A 16,571-nucleotide genomic window follows, 5' to 3' on the forward strand; every position below is an offset into this window, starting at 1 on the left:
AGAGATGAGAAATTTTACAAGTTTCTCATTTTTGCCATATGTAGTAGTCCTTAAAGGATTTTTCAAAATGAGTGGATGTACTATGGTTTTGGAAACATTTTCCAAAACCTTGAAAGGACATTTTTATTTTTTTCTAGGTTACTAGACTAGTGTTATGGACATATATAATCGGGTTTACCAAAATTATTGCAATTAAACACAAAAAATCCCAAAATAATGGAAAATAGTGTCCAATTTTACACTTGTAAGTCTGTCGGATCCGCATTGAGAATGCCTCCTCCCTTCCTAGTTGGAGTCCTCCTGGACAACGGTGTATCTCCCTAGGGTATGTGTTGTACATAGGAACAAATATTGTGCTAATGCTGGCCATGTAATGCAACCCAATATGCATACTCCGGCAATGCATAGAAAAATTGATGATGTTCATGAGGAAGGTATAAGCATGATGCTTATTGGCATTCGATGTTGAGGTTTCCTCTGAAAGTATGACTGTTGTGAGAGTGGTGAAACAATAAGTTCTCCAGTTTGGCTGCTCTATCTTTGATAGATACCAAAGCCCATCGAACCATTGGGCTATGTGTCATGACTCACCTCTATAGTTTGTGACTGGCCTTCGTTTAGGTATCCAATGCGGATTTTTACAAACACCCTTAGAAACCCAAGCTTGATTAATTTTGTGTATGGTTGGATTGGAACGTTGGGATGGGGGAAATAGAACAACACACTGGACACAAACTCGATGCCTCTCTATAGCCCAACAGGTATCTAGCACCCCAAGCCACATAGAATCAAACACATACGCACACTATCTGTAACTTGCACCGAACAGCCTCGCTTACGAGCATCTTCGACTATACACAATCAACTTTATCGATGCGCACACCAATGCACCCATATATGTAAACACACTCACACAGGGAGACCTCGCAAGCCTCGACCGTATACAAAACCACATTAAATCTGCAACCACAATCTCTCTCTCTCTCTCTCTCTCTCTCTCTCTCTCTCTCTCTCTCTCTCTCTCTCTCTCTCTGTGCACACACACACACAAGAAAGACCCGAAGCCATCGCTACCACGGGCGTAAGGCAAAGGACGAGACGCATATGAGAAGAATGATGACATCTCCAACACAAACACTAACCCAACTAGACTATAAAATCACTTATGCATATCAAAAAACAAGCATTTGGGTACAATGGTGGCGTCGGCTGATTCGATGCAATCCAACACCCTTCCTCAGCTAGAGGTAGCCCGCTCTGGCGGTCTCACTCTATGCTTCACATATCCTCGTCTTTGCAGTACTTGACGGTCTCCTTATTTTTCTTATAGCACGGCAAGCTCTCGTAGAATCCCCTCTTTGGCGTCCCTGCTTTGTGTAGTCGAGTTTGTTCTCTCTGTGGCCGGTCTTGTCCGGTCTTCAAAAGGCCCTGCTTGAGCCCACAACCCCACAACCTCACGGGAGGTGGTTCTCACCACCCAGTAGATGGCGGCCTCCTTCTTGCACAGCTCTCCCACCTCCTGATATGCCATGACCTCAGCTCCTTGATGGCCTCGACCTCCATGGCTCTCTCCAAGCTCATCTCTCCTCTTTGATGACGCAACCTTGCAGCCTCTCGGCTCCTTCTGCCCTGCAATCCAACCCTCTCCCTCTTGAGGCCACCTCTTGCCGCTCCCGGTATCTTCTCTGCAATCCCTTCTCAACTGCCTCCATTGATGGTGTCCCCACCCTCCTTAATAGAGTCCTACCATAGCCCGAGCAAGATTTTGCGAGCAAAGAAAAACTCGAGCGAAGATCTATAGTTTCCCTTGTACATGAAGCACTATTTCAAAAATAATCATAAACCTTCACAGCATCTCACATGAGGATTTTAAACCTTAACCAAATCCATCAAAACAATACATACTACTTATCCACAATCCAAAATATTAGAACATCTGTGGTGTGGTATTATCACCGCTCGAAAAAATAATAAAAATGGCCATAACCATTATGCCTCCTCTCACAAAAAACAAAGCAAAACAAAAAAGTACTTTTTAAAAAAATTGGACATAGTTTCCCTTGTATATGAAGCACTATTTCAAAAATAACCATAAACCTTCACGGCACCTCACATGAGGATTTTAAATCTTAACCAAATCCATCAAAATAGTACATACTACTTATCCACAATCCAAAATATTAGAACATCAGTATTTGTGGTATTATCACCGCTTGAAAAAATAATAAAAATGGCCATAACCATTATGCCTCCTCTCACAAAAAAACAAAGCAAAACAAACAAAGTACTTTTTAAAAAAATTGGACATAGTTTCCCTTGTATATGAAGCACTATTTCAAAAATAACCATAAACCTTCACGGCACTTCACATGAGGATTTTAAATCTTAACCAAATCCATCAAAATAGTACATACTACTTATCCACAATCCACAATATTAGAACATCAGTATTTGTGGTATTATCACTGCTTGAAAAAATAATAAAAATGGTCATTACCATTATGCCTCCTCTCACAAAAAACAAAGCAAAACAAACAAAGTACTTTTTAAAAAAATTGGACATAGTTTCCCTTGTAAATGAAGCAATATTTCAAAAATAATCATAAGCCTTCACGACACCTCACATGAGGATTTTAAACCTAAACCAAATTCATCAAAACAGTACATACTACTTATCCACAACAAGACATGAATTTGAATTTTAACATCCACCAATGTTATAAATCCATTGTTCTTATGATGACTCGCACTCATCATCGATGAATACGTTGTCTTTGATACCTCTCAGGGATGCAAGAATTGTACCGCGTATCAGCTGCCATGGTTCTAGCCATCTGCTCTGCGTAGACCGGCAATGCACTTCCATTAAAAAAAAAAGATTGTGAAGTTAAACACCAAACAAGTAATATAGGCGATGATCAATAAATACCAACGCTAATACAAAAATAGTGACAAAAAATATGAGAGCAATATCAATGTCAAAAGTAAGAGGGGCCCTCACTACTCGTCAAAGGGATTAACACGCGATGGCATGTCACTCTCATCATCAGTATCTAAAGAGGTGGACGCCTCCTCTCTGCCCCGCTTTCTAGGGCGAAGCAACGGTAACACATATCCTGAAATCAGTGGCTCATCAATGTCGACTGCAACACATGATCGTCTTGAAGCCAAGCAAGCTGCTAGTACAGGGGCTGTGCCACATCCAAGCTCCAAACAAATACCTTCTCGTTGGTAAAGCAACTCCACAAAACATACAATGAAAGAATGGCTCCGTTGCAGTCCTTCTTGCAATGGCTCGCCTGATAATGATCTAGCCTGAGAGAGCTCCGCAAGGTGATGCACCATAAAAGAATCCGAAGAGTGCATACCAAGACGAGAGAATAAGGGAGCGCTTTCTGATAAAAAGCAAGGTGGACGCATACCCACTCTGTGAATCATAAATAGCATAGAGCAATTACACTGCAAAACAAGACACACGATTAGAGCTAACAACAACACAAAGTACTGAAATATTGATGTAAAAACAAATGTATCACCTCCACACGACCACCGAAACTCTCCACAGAACCATATGCTCCATGATGGAGCACTACAATGCGACGATGAACCACCATCTCCGAAGCACGAGAAAATCTCTCCACCTAGCCAACGGCCTCTAATGTTATTTTAACTAAATATCAATAATAAATACCACAAATATTATAATTTTTTTGCATGAATATAAACAAGATAGACCTGCCAAAGAAACCATGATCAACAGCCATCCAATATCCGCCAATGTCGAGAATGCCAAATGAACGCCAGCACGTACATGATCCTCAATGCAAATGTCCCAACAAGGTGAAGTAGAGGAGCCTAAGAGGGACCCACCAAATGGAAGATCTAAGAAAATCAAATCTGCAGCCCATGAAATTGATTTCGTGCCGCGGGTATACAAGATAGAGTCAGAGCGTGCCCGCACGAGATGCTTGTGTACAGGGACCCATGCAAGATTACGGATCCCTGCCCTATAGTCTGCAGCAATGGCAATGTAGTCCCCATCAATAGCCATGCATCGAGTATCCATAGAACTAGAGAGACAATGAGATGGAGACTCCATAATATAAACAAAAGAGATACTCCTTCGAGCCACGATCGTGCCAGGAGCAACTGAGACATTAGAAGGAGGTTTAATAAGCCATGCATCAACCACATGGAAGGAAAGCATTAACAAATGCAATGGTAGTTTACCTGGAGGTGGCTCCACCTCCTCGTCAATGATCTGATCCACAACCCTCTCCTTTTCTTTTTGTGAGTTGCACATTGCTAAAATAGATAAATTCAAATAAGAGCACTGTAACTTTTAGATAGGCAAATATAAGCATGATCAAACATACCTACACGGCTCTCTTCTACTATGTCTACTGGAGGAACCTTCATCGCAGCATCCTTCGATATCATCTCTTGTAGCTCTCTTTCACGTCCAAGAAGATGGCCCTTCTCCATATCTATCCACCATGGACAATTATCTATCTCCCAAGGAGTCAATGTGTGCATAGTAGAGGGATACATGCTTGTGTCTTGGATCGCTAGCTGAGTCCACTGTCTAGCCAGAAAGGGCATGGCAGGCAAGACACTCTTGGCAACCAAGAACATGAAGAATCTACAGAGGTCAATTAGGTGACACAAATGTTACGAAACAATAACAACGAATATTATATATCTAAGTCAGTTAGTGATTCACCTAAAAGCCAAACGTTGTGCTGCCATTCTCAATGTATCCACGTTCTTTAATGCCTGCTTATCGATATCCTTAGTCTTCACTCCAAGAGACACCTCTATTGGAAATAGATAGGGCCTCGCCTCAAATTTAATTTCTTCAAAGTAGAATGCAAGAGTGCAGTCATGCTGCAAAGGCACCACGGCTGGCACATCCAAAAGATCTGACACAATCTGAAATGCCCTCTGAAAAACCCGAGCCAAAAAACCCTCTCTACGAAGCCAGATACAATTCCAAATAAAAAGAGGAGACAAAGTTAGACTTTTATATAAATGCATGATATATTTAGTACTTTTAATCTTAGCTATACTTACATGCGAAAGACGTGATCTCCCTTTTTCAGACCATATACACTCCTTGTAATCTTGTCTGCTTCTAATAATGAAACCCAATGAATTTGTTTTGCATAGGGACATCTTGAAGTGCTATTAAGTTCAGCTTCTCCAACGTAGCCCAACTATCAAGACCCCATTTCAAAGACAAAACTCTTGCTAGCCAATCCGTCCCAAGATTGGGATCAACAATGTTAAGCAACTGAAAAATTTAATATTGCATATGACAAGTACTTAAGTAACTTTTTGCACGTTTTTCTCAAGAGAATGCCATGAATTCATGTTATCTACATACCTTTCCAATTCGATCCTGATATTTGTGAGTAATCTCCTCACAAATTCTCTCTTCTTCTTTCTGATGCTCTTCCGCAGACAAGCTTTGTTTGATAAGAGCAACTCGCTTTTCTTTTTCTTTTGTCATTTGAATCTAAAATTAAATATACGTTAATAAGCTTTAAAATCATGCATTTAAATGAGAGTAAAAATCATTTAGTCTGACACATACGTCATAGATCAATCTACCAAGGTACCGTCGCGTAAGTGGATACCAAGGTTCTGTACCTTTGGCATTCTTCTTCCGTACAGCGGCAATAAGTTTTTGATCTCTATCTAGCAAACCCTCTAGATACATTTCATGGTCCGCTGTACAAATATGTGTCGTATTGACAATCTCATCATGAAGATGAGTGACAACAAGAGCATGAGTGTTCATGCTGCATTGAAAGACCAAAAAACCATATGATACTCACATTCAAGTGTTAGCAAAGATAGAAGAAACATCAACACTTACAAGTTCAATCGTTGTAAACTGCTTAGCAAGGCAATCTATGGCACCTTAGTGGGATCTATAATGGTGCATAGGACTCGACAGTGTTTCTCCTTTGAAGTGGAGAACTTCTCTTTTATCGCTTCCCTCCAAGCCACGGTGCGATGATTCCCTTCCCAAACATAGAACATGTGATTTGTAAGATCTTGAAACTTTCTTTGTTTTTTTAACTCGGCTTCAAATTCTTCATTGATTTCATTCCAAAGAGTATCCCGTGTAGCCTTTATCTCATCTAGAACATTCACAAAGTCAAACTTCAAACAACATTCACAGCACATGGACATCAATACAAAAATGAAAAGTGTTAACACATACCATTCACAAAACTCTCCTCTATTTGCATGTTACCAAAGAGACAATGAATGCTCCTTTCTCTGGCATATAACCTTCTTTTGCAAAGGCCGCCTTCAATCCACTGAGATCATCTCTCAAACCTCTCACTCTTGCATATGGAATCAATCTACATAAAGGAATGGAGGGACAATCAAAGCAACTAAAAACACGTGTGATTTCAAGGATGTCTGCACCTCTATGCATGAAGATATTTTGCTCATCTTCCATCTCAGATGCTGCTATAACCTCATCCATTATCTCCCATGGAACAATCTGTAAACCATTCTCCACGGGGACTAAAGTATCATCAACTTCGTGTAGAGAGCTCTGTCCCATTTCCATGGAAAGAACCTCCTCACCTTGTGTCTCAATTTCCTCTATCATGTCGGTAGCTGAGACTGAAGATACTTGATCACTAGCATCTACCTGGCCATAAAGAGAAGCATTGTTACTCCTTCCCCTTCGTGATCTTCCACGTGGTTTCGGACTGTTTCAACATCAACAAGAAACATGGAGACAATAATTTTACAAAAGAGTCAAATTATATATGGCACCATATTGAAATAAAACACAACAATAATCTTAAATTTTTTTGGACAGAGCTACCTTTGTACATAGAGCATTATTTCAAAAAATACTATAGCCCATAATGGCTTCTCACTTAAAAAAATTTGGTGTTTAAAATTCTTTCATAAACATAATTCATGAAGCATAAATTAAGGTCCACACACCTATAGCCACACACCTATCAACCAAGCACTAATTTAGGACCTTAAACATAATGTATTTTTAGCCCAACACAAATCAACCTAATGTATCTTTCTTAAAGATCTTAAAGATAATGTATCTTTAGCCCAACACATAATGTATCTTTTTTAAAGATCTTAAATGTATAGGTTTTTTCTAATTCAGGCTCAATTAAAAGATGTTTTACAAACTACCTAATTAGCCGACGTCTCAATACATCAAATGCATACAGAACCAGCTGATATTAAATTGAGCAATATCCCCCTTCAAAGCCAAGCTAATACAGAAGGGAAATGTTAAGCTCAGTTCAGGATGCATTGAGCATCATTGAGTACCTTGTAGGTGGACGACCCCTTCGAGTCAACGCGGAGTTTCAACCAGCCATTGTCAATCCTTGATCTCAATCACACCTCTCAAAGCCCTTTCTAAATCCGGAAGCCACAATCTTTTGAAATCGGAATCCACGGACCTGCTGAACGATTTGCTTTGCTAAACGACTTGTGGCTATCTGAACCACCGCGTGTTGGCGTGCGCTCCTACGGCAAGGGAATTGCGTGAACTTGCTGAACTGCCTGAGCTGCGCGAACTGCTTGAACTGCTGAACTGCGCGAACTGCCTGAACTGCTGAACGCCTGAAAGCTGCTGAAAGCTCAACGCCTGAACTGCCTAAATGCTGAACTGCTGAGCCTGAAAACTGCTTGAACGCCTACACTGCTGAAAGCTGTGCGTGAACCAGCCTGCGATGAACTGTGCGCTCCTACGGACAGATTGCATTCGCTATGTCTGAACTCTTGCTCGTTTGCTATGTCTGAACTACCGCGCGCCGGCGCGCACTCCTACGGGCAGATTGTGTATGGCTCCTCACACGCACGCTCAACAGAGCAAAAGGATGCTCTCATGCAAAAGCGAAAGCCTCCACACATGCGCGCAACAGAGAAACCTCCGAGATATGGCGTTACACAGAGGCAGGGCTCGTAAAAAACTTTTTTCCAAAACTTGGTAAACCTTCATATGTGGACCAACGGAGGTAAATTGACAAAGTTTGAAGGTTTTTACATCAAATAACACCAAAAACGTTTTTCCAAAAACTTGGCAACCCTTCATATGTGGACCAACAGAGGTAAATTGACAAAGTTTGAAGGTTTTCTCACCTTCAAATATAAAATTTAAATGTTAATTTTAAAATTTGTAGGTTTGGATTACACTAAACCTAGGTTTTTTTCGAGCGCTGCGTGAAAGAGGCCCAATTGTAAAAATTTTAAAAGATTTTGGACATAAGTCAAGCTACTTAGAGGACCATTTACTAGATTTTACAGGTTTTTTTTTAATTTTGGACAAGTTTTAAAGAATTTACCAACAGAGGTAAATTGACAAAGTTTGAAGGTTTTCTCACCTTCAAATATAAAATTTAAATGTTAATTTTAAAATTTGTAGGTTTGGATTACACTAAACCTAGGTTTTTTTCGAGCGCTGCGTGAAAGAGGCCCAATTGTAAAAATTTTAAAAGATTTTGGACATAAGTCAAGCTACTTAGAGGACCAATTTACTAGATTTTACAGGTTTTTAATTATGGACAAGATTTTAAAGAATTTTCTAGATTTTGAACCGGATTTGCTTAACGTTTCGGTGATCATCTTTTATGAATGCAAGCCGTCTGCACCGCTTTTTGGAGAATGACGCCCGAAATAACTACCATCTGTATGTGATGTTATTTTTTAGTCTAGACTCTGCACTCACTTTCTATTTGAAACTTAATTAGTAACCTTAACTTCTCTAAGACGATTGCTTCCAATGTCTAGACACATTATAGTATTCGAGCCACAAGTTGGTCAAAAGCTTGTCCTTATTTTTGAAGGCAGCACATATGCGCTTTCTGTCTTTTCTGTGAAACAGCATTTTGAGTTAACTAATGCGTTTACTTTACATCCACTTACACTAAGTGGAGGACAGGTAAAAATGGAAGTTACTAAGTCTATTAGTGGTGAAGAGGTCTTCCTTCTCAATCATGATGTGTGTCAGTTGTTCAAGGTTCGCTTGTCAGTTCCTGAACTTGACAATGGAATTAAGGCTCCTCCATTAATTGTCGATTTAGAATCAGATGCCGAGTCACGTGGCTGTTGTAGCGTACTTGATATTATACGCTCAATGCCTTTGCAGAGCAACTTGTACTTGGCGTTGAAACAAGCTAAAGATATCATTCAAGCTCAAGAGCTTCCTGTGTTAGTATGATGGATATGTTGCATTTGAGTTGCCCTCTCTAGGTCACACTAATGGAATGATTGGGATGGAACAGAGACATGATAGCCACATTTGGATTGAATATGTCACATGTAGCAGTGATACCTTTCCAGGGGTCGTTAGGTTCAGTCGATGCTCGGGTCACTTATGTTGTGTCACCATTGATTGTCCATATTACTCGAGGACAGGACTCTACAATGAGGCTCATTGGCGAGGCCGGATTTCAAAGTCATCTCCAAAAGGCATGCTGACACCTGAATATGGCACCTTGATATGCAATCATTGCTCTGAAATGCCAGAGTGTGTGGCAACCTGTCCTGCAGTTATTTATTATTGTATGCCAAGGGAGAAACAAAAGTGGACCGGTTTTGTGCTGCATCTAGGTGAGCATCAACATCCTTGTGCGAAAGGGAGGTCAAGAGTAAATGAGAAAAAAGTAGAATCGGTGCTTCAAGCTCGTGCTGCTCAAGAACCATTCACTGCAACCAAACAGCTCGAGCGCATGACTGCTCAGGATATGATCATGGGAAAGCTTGTAATGGAAAATGCAGACAACACCGAATATATTGAAGATTGTGAGTTTGTTGAATTTCTCGACACAATCACACCTTTGTCAAGTAGACAAAGGATTGAACGAAGCTTGGAATGCGCCAAAAGATCAAAAAATATAAGTGTAAAAGACTTAGAAGCAGTGCTTGACTTGAAGAGTAAGAGTAGGTATCCATATATACATGATGTTCTCTTCCCTGGTCAACTTGGAAATTCCCAGCAACCACATGTGTTCAAGATGTCAATAATTGGGCCCAGAAGTGGAGTTGATCTGGTTAATTGAATGCGTCCGGGTGGAAATCTTGAGCAGATGAAGATACACTTTGATCATGTGCATCGTGTGCAGGGCTGGCCCACAATGTCTGTACATGTTTATGATCTGTTTGTGCATGAACTTATGACAATCGCAACATGTGAGTTTACTATGGAGAATAAGTTTGCACAGATAGAGTTTTGGAAGATGCTCAATAAGGTGGTTCAAGATGAAGGATTTGATAAGCCTGAGTTCAGAGGTTTCATGTCTGATGAGGCTAATGCAAATTGGATAGCAATCAGAACAGTTTACTTTGGGGGTCCCAACAAGGTTGTACCATCTACGGAAAGTTCTTGCGTGTTTCATTGGGAGCAATCCATGATCCGGCATACTACTAAGTGTATCAAACCTTTCTCACAAGAGGAACACAAAATTAAATGTCGAAAATGGCGAAATGCACCATCAGAGAATCAAGCAGATATTTGCAAAGGAGAGCTTCGTCGCTTTTGGAGAGCAGGACATGCTGTTGATGGTGAAGTTTCATATTTGAAGACATGGTTGGCTTTGGTGGGGTATCAGAGTTTCACATTGGGGAGGAAGATTTGTTATGCAAGATGAGTCTAGAATTTTTGTGCCAAACACTAACTTGTCTGAGAGTAAACATGCTAGCATGCGGGCATGTTTTGGTTTCAAAGAGGAAATTAGTTTATATGAAGCCACAGGGACAGATATGGCAATGGCTGTACTACAAAGTGTTAAGTACAATGCATACCTTAAATGTGCAAAGACATGTAGTGATCCCGGAATACAAGACCTTGCGCAAAGATTTTAAAATGATTCATCCACTGCCTTTGCTGCAAAGAAGTTGGTCGATCTTACACACTGCTCAATGGACGAAATGGGTTTGCAAAGTCCAAAGATGAATAGGTCAAATATAAGGGAGAAGAGTGTAAAGAAAAAGAGACCGTGTTGTGCTAGAGGATGATAGCCAGAGGCCCGAGTATGTCACAGTCACTCAACCCATTGGTAGAACAAAGTATGCACCTACACATGGGAAAACAAAATATTGGCCTGAGGTGACTGTTGCAAAAACGGTATGGGCAATTAGGAGAGCTGAACTTGGACGTAAAATGACATGTTTTGGAATTTTGCAATATCAAACAGATAGATGTGGACGATTCATTAATCAGGGCTCGCCTAATATTAATTTTGGGGTAGCTGCACCATGCTTTTGGGTTCGAAGAAAATATCCCTCGTCAGGATCAAAGCCTGGGGGGATTGTTGAGGGTTATGTATGGTTCTGCAATGCTAGTAACATGCACACATGGAAGATTCATGACATGGTGGTGGGGCCACCCGGACCTGCACCAGGGGTTTGGAGGGTCGCAGAGGGTACAAATCTACTACCACATGAGGTAGAACACCTCCAAGCAAATGGATTTGTACTCCAACAACAACATGGGGTAGAATGTGCAACTATGAATGGGGGCATTCGAGTAGCAAATAGAGTTACAAGTGCCTTTTGGCCCAAATATAGGGATGGCAAGGTTATTAAATGGCGCTCAAAGCTGACAAAAGAATTTCAGACCAGAATTGATATTGGAAAATGCATGGCAGCAACATTAGCTAAAGAGGTTATTGTTGTTAAAGAGGTTATTGTTGTGTGCAATGAAACACATGTTTTCTACATTAGCACAGAGGGGTCAAGGGCAAAGGGAGTTTCATACTCTGTGACATTGTGTGATTTTCCAAGATGTACATGTGAGGACTTCCAAAATAGAGAGTCCAAGAGGTTGACATATGTGCCATGCAAGCATATTTACTATGTGTTTCTCCAAATTTTGGGTTTGGACTCTCATGCCCATGAGTTCATGCACCAAGCAGCCTTAACGAAGGTGGAGCTATTTCTAGTGGCTTCCTCCTTTCCAGCAGCCCCATCCTCTTCTATGCAATCCCTTCTCAACTGACTCCATTGATGGTGTCCCCACCATCCTTAATGCACCTGTCCCAAGGCCTCTCTGGTGGCTTCCTCCTTTCCAGCTGTCCCATCCTCTTCTCTGCAATCGACCCGGAGGTCCCGCCTCCATTGGCTGCAACCCCTTCTACTCCAACTGATGTGCCTCCCGATGGGCTCCTCAAGCCGACCCCCATACACCTTCTCCTCAGACCCTAGCAGCCACTTCTTTCCATTTCCTGCACTCGGCTCTTGGCCTCCAACTGCAGCCAGCCCATCTCTCTCTAGCAGCCCATGGCCATCCCTGGCTTCTCCTTCCCTGCCACCCCAATGCAACTGGCGTCATGCCCTCCTCATGCAGGGCATGGCGGCTTTCCAGCATGCAATCGATGCCCCCACAGATGGCGCATCTCTCTATTCCTACAATCCCCTTTTTTGGTTATATTAAGAGCCTTAAAAGATTTGGGCCTTGACCCCCTTGCACACGCCATAAAATGCCGACCTTCGAATGCCGCCTTCAAACGCCCGCATGCTCCAAGTTTCGATGCCCAACTCGAAAGCAAGCCACATAAAAGTGAGCAAAGACAAGACTGCCCATCTACAACAGATGGGTCCACCATTGTATAGGCTCGCCGAATAGACCCAAGCTTGAAGTTGTACGCAACACCAAAAAACCCGACACTTCGAGCCTTTTCAACTTCCCCGATCAGTAGTGCTAAAACTTTCCCTGAACTTCGAACAACCACAATGAGCATATATATCTTGGCAATGCTTGCCATAACTTGTATCAAGTAGACTCTGAAGTACTTTGCGATCTGCCTGCAAATAGCCATGTACAAGCTTTTGAGCTCACCCTGGGCCAATCAAAACTGGGTGCACATCATTGTCCACCCCCTTGTTGAGCATTTATGCTCAACCATAGTATTATTTAGATAAAGTAGCATTGTATAAGAAGAAACTGATAGATACTATGTACCGGAAGTATTAGATAAATAGCAGTAGATAAATAGAGAGAGATTCACTAGCTGTAGTACCCGCCTAGGTCAAATGGAAAGTTGCAGGCTTCCCCAAGCATGATGTAAACTCCACCTGGATAAAAAACATGGCATTGATCACCACCATCCGTCTATAACACATAGGCAAGTATTCTCTGCTTTGCACCTGTAACTTTGCTAGCCAACCAATCTCGTAGACCTCCATAGCAACACCCTTCAAAAAGTTGTATACATGGACCATCTTCACGCCCAAAACACACCTGCACATCTTGGAAAGACTTTGCTTCACAGGTCTCTCCACCAATGGCTAATGAGCTCTCCATAACATCATTGTCTTTGAAAAACACAACTTGTAGCAAGCGGCATAGTGTTGCTTGCATAGCAAGCTTTATCAAAAAATCCATCAGCATCATGGCACCAACCTACAGCATCCGATCCTCCAAAGCAAACAATGGCAAAACCTCAAATCTGTAGGCTCTTCAAGCAGTACTGGAGTAGGCACACAACCTCGCATATCCTGTATCCTTGCCATAGCTTTAGCAACCAAAACCTGCGACTCGACATCTACATCGACCACTGGATCATCAAACCCCCAATCTGCTTCATCAAGACACTCTTCTTCAATCTGCTTCATCAAGACACTCTTCTTCGGTCAACGTGGCCTGACCATAACAAGGCACGAGAGAGGGTTGCCCAACCCCCTGTTCTTTGCAAACTGGCTCTTCACCTACAACATGCTATTCTTTGACCAAATTATCGACATACATAACATCATACGTTTCATACCTTCAAAAAGCAGACTCCATTTCCCATGTATTGTCCGTATCCAAGGCACTGCTATAGCTCGAACACACCTCGACTTTCTCCACAAAACTCACCGACTTTGGCACTTCAGCTATCTTTTCCACCGCTTGCTTTTCGGAAGTCACGTGGTCAAGCACATCAGGCGGTTCTTGGTAAACTCCTCTCTGCAGCTGCTGAGGCCTCATAGGTCCACACGGTATCGCCTCACTCTGTCATCACACCTATCCGCTGCTACAACATGTGCATCAACAAAGGGTCGGATTACCTGAAGCTCTTCCCTTGCAATTGGCCTGGGCACCAATGGACTCGCCAAAACCTGCTTTGCCTGCTGCTTCTTTAAAGTCTTCTTCGTCCTGCTCTGCGCATAGGCTACTGCCTTCTCGTACGTGCACGGTCCATCCATCTTGACTTTATCTCGCACTTTTACATGCAAGCAGTCCACAAACTTGGTCATCTTCAAAAAAATTGCATTCTCTACATCAGTTACCTTAACCAACTTACTCCATATGGCCTCGAACTCCCACACGAATGTTCGAAAACCACCGTCAAGGCTTTGCTTTAGGTTATCCATCATCTGCTTTACTTCACTCCACTACGGGTTGAACACATATTGGCTTCGGAATGCCACTTCCAATGTGCCCCAATCCAACTTTTCTTCAGCCTTCAAACCCTCGTACCATACCTTTGCTTTGCCACGAACCAAGAGTGGGAAAGCTTCAGCCACTCCCTCTTCTCTTGACAAGCCGCTCTCCAACAGAAAAAGGCCGTAATCTTGCAACCAAACTTCTGCATCTTCAGCACCTGTAAAAGTCGGAAAACCCGACCACCTCTTGCTTAGCAGCACTTGCTATTTGACATTGGTATCACCGCAACACCGTCTTCAACTTCACCAAGGAGCAATCAGTAGATCCTCAGTAGGGGCACCAATGATGGGATGGAAAAAATGGAACAACACACCGGACACAAACTCGATGCCTCTCTATAGCCCAGCAGGTATGCAACACCCCAAGACACACAGAATCACACACATACGCACACTATTTGTAGCTTGCACCGAATAGCCTCGCTTACGAGCAACTTTGGCTACACACAATCACCTTTATCGATGCACACACCAATGCACCCATATCTGTAAACACACTCACACCTGGAGACCTCGCAAGCCTTGACCACATACAAAACCACATTCAAGCTGCAACCATAATCAATCTCTCTCTTGCTCTCTCTCTACACACACACACACAAAAGACCCGGAGCCACCGCTACCACCGGCGTAAGGCAAAGGACGAGACGCAGATGAGAAGAATGATGACAACTCCAACATGAACACTAACCCAACCAGACCATAAAATCACTTATGCATATCAGAAAACAAGCATTCGGGTACAAAGGTGGCGTGGGCTGATTCAATCCAATCCGGCATCCTTCCTCAGCTAGAGGTAGCCCGCTCTGGCGGTCTCACTCTCTGCTTCACAGATCCTCGTCTTTGCAGTACTTGACGGTCTCCTTCTTTTGCTTATAGCACGGCAAGCTCTCGTAGAATCCCCTCTTTTGCGTCTCTGCTTTCTGTAGTCGAGTTTCTTCTCTCCCTCGCAGGTCTTGTCCCGTCTTCAGCAGGCCTTGCTTGAGCCCACAACCCCGCCACCTCACGGGAGGTGGTTCTCACCACCCAGTAGATGGCGGCCACCTTCTTGCACATCTCTCCCACCTCCTGATCCGCAACGACGTCAGCTCCTTGATGGCCTCGACCTCCCTGGCTCTCTCTAAGATCAGCTCTCCTCTTTGATGGCGCAACCCTGCAGCCTCTCGGCTCCTTTTGTCCTGCAATCCAGCCCTCTCCCTCTTGAGGCCACCTCTTGTCGCTCCCGGTCTCTTCTCTGCAATCCCTTCTCAACTGCCTCCCTTGCCCCTCCCTTGCCCCACCCTTGCCCCACCCTCCTTAATGCACCTGCCCGAAGGCCTCTTTGGCGGCTTCCTCCTTTCCAGCAGCCCCGTCCTCTTCTCTGCAATCCCTTCTCAACTGCCTCCCTTGATGGTGTCCCCACCCTCCTTAATGCACCTGCCCCAAGGCCTCTCTGGCGGCTTCCTCCTTTCCAGCAGCCCCGTCCTCTTCTCTGCAATCGACCCGGAGGTCCTGCCTCCATTGGCTGCAGCCCCTTCTACTCCAACTGCTGTGCCTCCCAATGGGCTCCTCTCACAAGCCGACCCCCATACACCTTCTCCTCAGCCCCTGGCGGCCACTTCTTTCCTTTCCCTGCACTCGGCTCTTGGCCTCCAACTGCAGCCCGCCCATCTCTCTCTAGCAGCCCATGGACGCCCCTGGATTCTCCTTCCCTGCCACCCCGATGCCACTGCCGTCATGCCCTCCTCATGCAGCGCATGGCGGCTTTCCAGCATGCAATCGATGCCCCCACAGATGGCGCATCTCTCTATTCCTGCAATCCGTTTTTTTTTTGTTATATTAAGAGCCTTAAAAGCTTTTGGGCTTGGCCCCCTTGCACACGCCATAAAATGCCGACCTTCGAATGCCGCCTTCAAACGCCCGCATGCTCCAAGTTTCGATGCCCAACTCGAAAGCAAGCCACATAAAAGTGAGCAAAGACAAGACTGCCCATCTACAACAGACGGGTCCGCCATGGTATAGGCTCGCCGAATAGACCCCAGCTTGAAGCTCTACGCAACACCAAAAAACCCGACACTTTGAGCCTTCTCAACTTCCTCGATTAGTCGTGCTAAAACTTGCCCTGACCTTCGAACAAGCACATTGAGCATACATATCTA

The 16,571-nt window shown here is 43.4% G+C and overlaps 2 protein-coding genes across 2 annotated transcripts; both read right to left on the reverse strand.

Moving 5' to 3' along the window:
• Positions 1–2,800: 2,800 nt before the first annotated feature.
• LOC147452247 (uncharacterized) lies at positions 2,801–13,800 on the reverse strand. The gene is made up of 17 exons (XM_086518014.1): positions 13,773–13,800; positions 13,537–13,611; positions 12,040–12,327; positions 6,445–6,676; positions 6,233–6,322; positions 6,089–6,149; positions 5,882–5,899; positions 5,597–5,804; positions 5,387–5,518; positions 5,227–5,293; positions 5,074–5,134; positions 4,724–4,972; positions 4,377–4,642; positions 4,231–4,305; positions 3,736–4,149; positions 3,537–3,641; positions 2,801–3,459 (listed from the first exon to the last, which is right to left on the reverse strand). Exons 1-17 carry the CDS (start codon positions 13,797–13,799, stop codon positions 3,455–3,457), a joined length of 2,373 nt encoding a protein of 790 aa, XP_086374140.1. The 5' UTR covers position 13,800; the 3' UTR covers positions 2,801–3,454.
• On the reverse strand, positions 13,480–16,181 carry LOC147452248 (uncharacterized). Its single transcript, XM_086518013.1, has one exon. It carries the CDS (start codon positions 14,362–14,364, stop codon positions 13,972–13,974), a length of 393 nt encoding a protein of 130 aa, XP_086374139.1. The 5' UTR covers positions 14,365–16,181; the 3' UTR covers positions 13,480–13,971.
• Between the last annotated feature and the right edge of the window lie 390 nt (positions 16,182–16,571).

This window comes from Adiantum capillus-veneris, chromosome 8 (genome assembly GCF_014529385.1).
Source record: "Adiantum capillus-veneris isolate H3 chromosome 8, ASM1452938v2, whole genome shotgun sequence".
Classification (NCBI taxonomy): domain Eukaryota; kingdom Viridiplantae; phylum Streptophyta; class Polypodiopsida; order Polypodiales; family Pteridaceae; genus Adiantum; species Adiantum capillus-veneris.

What these genes read in the sequence shown, in the direction of transcription:
- LOC147452247 (XM_086518014.1), bottom strand. Translation starts at nt 13,799, where the DNA reads ATGGGAAATGGAGTCTGCTTTTTGAAG. An exon ending in AGTTTTGTCTTTGAAATGGG is followed by an intron (nt 5,135 to 5,226) that starts GTCTTGATAGTT and finishes TTTCATTATTAG; the next exon opens with AAGCAGACAAGATTACAAGG. An exon ending in GGAGGTGGAGCCACCTCCAG is followed by an intron (nt 4,150 to 4,230) that starts GTAAACTACCAT and finishes CTAATGTCTCAG; the next exon opens with TTGCTCCTGGCACGATCGTG.
- LOC147452248 (XM_086518013.1), bottom strand. Translation starts at nt 14,364, where the DNA reads ATGATGGATAACCTAAAGCAAAGCCTTGACGGTGGTTTTCGAACATTC.